The 2,184-nt window shown below is 45.2% G+C and overlaps 1 protein-coding gene across 1 annotated transcript in view; it reads left to right on the forward strand.

Moving 5' to 3' along the window:
* Window positions 1-2,184, forward strand: part of syde1 (synapse defective Rho GTPase homolog 1) — a 25,532-nt gene that overhangs the window by 21,398 nt on the left and 1,950 nt on the right. Inside the window, exon 10 of the mRNA XM_032511753.1 lies at window positions 195-321. Within this exon, the coding sequence (XP_032367644.1) occupies window positions 195-321 (127 nt within the window). The remainder of the gene's footprint in view (window positions 1-194; window positions 322-2,184) is intronic.

A 2,184-nucleotide genomic window follows, 5' to 3' on the forward strand; every position in this document is an offset into this window, starting at 1 on the left:
TGTCTCTCTGACCTGTCTCTCTCTCTAACCTGTCTGTCAATCTGTCTGTCTCTCTAAAGTGTCTGTCTGTCTGTCTGTCTCTCTGACCTGTCTGTCTCTCTGACCTGTCTGTCTCTCTAAAGTGTCTGTCTGTCTGTCTGTCTCTCTGACCTGTCTTTCTTTCTAACCTGTCTGTCTGCCTGTCTGTGTGTCAGGTGGTGGGTCTGTACAGACTGTGTGGTTCTGCGGCGGTGAAGAAGGAGCTCCGTGATTGGTTTGAGAGAAACAGTTCAGCTGTTTGTCTCAGCGAGGATCTGTACCCGGACATCAACGTCATCACAGGTTAGTGAACGCACCGCAGGGGGGCGTGTACCTCTGGGCACGCCGGGGGGCGAATGTACCTCTGGACACCGCGGGGGGCATGTACTGTAGACACCGCAGGGGGGCAGCTTTTTTTATACCTGGGACAACGCAGGGGGCATGTACTCTGGGACACCCGCAGGGGGGCGCGTACTCTGGACACCGCAGTTGGGGGCGTGTACCCTCTGGGACACCGCAGGGGGGCGGTACCTCGGACACCGGGGGAAATTAACCAATTTCATAACAATTTATACAACTATTTTAAAACATTTTACAGACCCATAGATTCATTCCCAAACCTTTGAGCACAAGAGTTTGTAATCTGAACAAGTGAAACACTCCTTTATTTCCAGAACCTTGTAAATTGTCCATGTTGTGGGGGGGGGCAGAATAGCTGATCATGCCACCTTACCAACTTTGAGCGGACACTTGGTCAGACAGTAGCAGTAACTAGACATACAGTCTCCTCGCTTTTCGCTTGCTTTTGCATATATTCCCCACCTCTACACTGGTATGAGCGGGCAGCAGATGCCAGATACTTACACCTACTACTAAGACACGATGTACACACATGATTGAGTACTACTGGTTCTCCAACGCTGGCACAGCCCACACGTGGTGTACAGTTCCCAGTGGTGTGTGCGCGGCTTACAGGTTGGGATAACCTCAATGCCGGCATGCTAAAACAGGTCCAGTAGTTTACAATACTTGGGTTGGGGCATCATATAAAATGAGGGTCCCCTAATCCAGAAGGGGTAAATGTTGCGATGCTGAAGTTTCCTTTTGATTGAACGAAAAAACATAGTAGCCTATGTTCTAAAGTAAAAGCAATTTTCAAGCTCAGTTTCTTAACCAGTTGTTCAACATGTCCTTTAAAACTAAGACTGTCATCAACTAAAATACCTAGATATTTAAAAGATGTAACTCTTTCGATTTCTGCCCCTTGAAGAGTGACAATTAGAGGATTTATGTGATATGTTAAAAAATTTAAGAACTAGATTCATTCCATTTAACCTTTGCCAGAACACTGCGGCTGTTAATATCGACCAATTGTACATACCCCATTAACTTTCCTTGTAATGTCTCAGCACACTTTTGTAAACTTGTTCCAGGCTCGTGGGGGGGGGCAGTAATACGTGAAATGCCACCATTACCAACTCTGAGCGGACACTTGGTCGCCAGTAGCAGTAACCCCAGAACTCAGATCATTCGATCTTCGCTTTATGTTGCAATATTTTCCCCCACCCTACACCGAGTATGAGGGAGCACAGAGCAGAGATTACCCTATAAATGACACGGAGTACCCAATGATTTGGTTACCTGGTTCTCCAACGCTGGCCAGCCCACACGTGTGTCAGTTCCAGTGGTGTGTGCGGGCTTACAGTTGTGATACACCTCAATGCGGCATGATAACAGAGTCCAGTAGTTTCAATACTTGGGTTGGGGCATTCTATAAATGAGGTCCCCTAATCAGAATGGGTGTAATGTTGCAGCTGCAAGTTTCCTTTCTGCATTGAAAAAACATAGCCTATTCTAAAGTAAAAGCCAATTTTCAGTCTCAGTTTTTAACCAGTTGTTCAACATGTCCTTTAAAACTAAGACTGTCTCAACTAAATACCTAGATATTTAAAAGATGTAACTCTTTCGATTTCTGCCCCTTGAAGAGTGAAAAGTTAGAGGATTTATGTGCGGATTGCTCTTTGCTTTTGAGAAAAACACAACTTGCTCTATTTGCATTTAGAGTAAGATCCAGTTGTAGAAACATGTTCTGAACTTTGTTGAAGACGTTTTAATGTAGAGACACAAGCACTAAGAGTTTTTGCAAAGCTGTAGATAACCATATCA

This window comes from Etheostoma spectabile, unplaced genomic scaffold (assembly GCF_008692095.1).
Source record: "Etheostoma spectabile isolate EspeVRDwgs_2016 unplaced genomic scaffold, UIUC_Espe_1.0 scaffold458, whole genome shotgun sequence".
NCBI classification, from domain to species: Eukaryota; Metazoa; Chordata; class Actinopteri; order Perciformes; family Percidae; genus Etheostoma; species Etheostoma spectabile.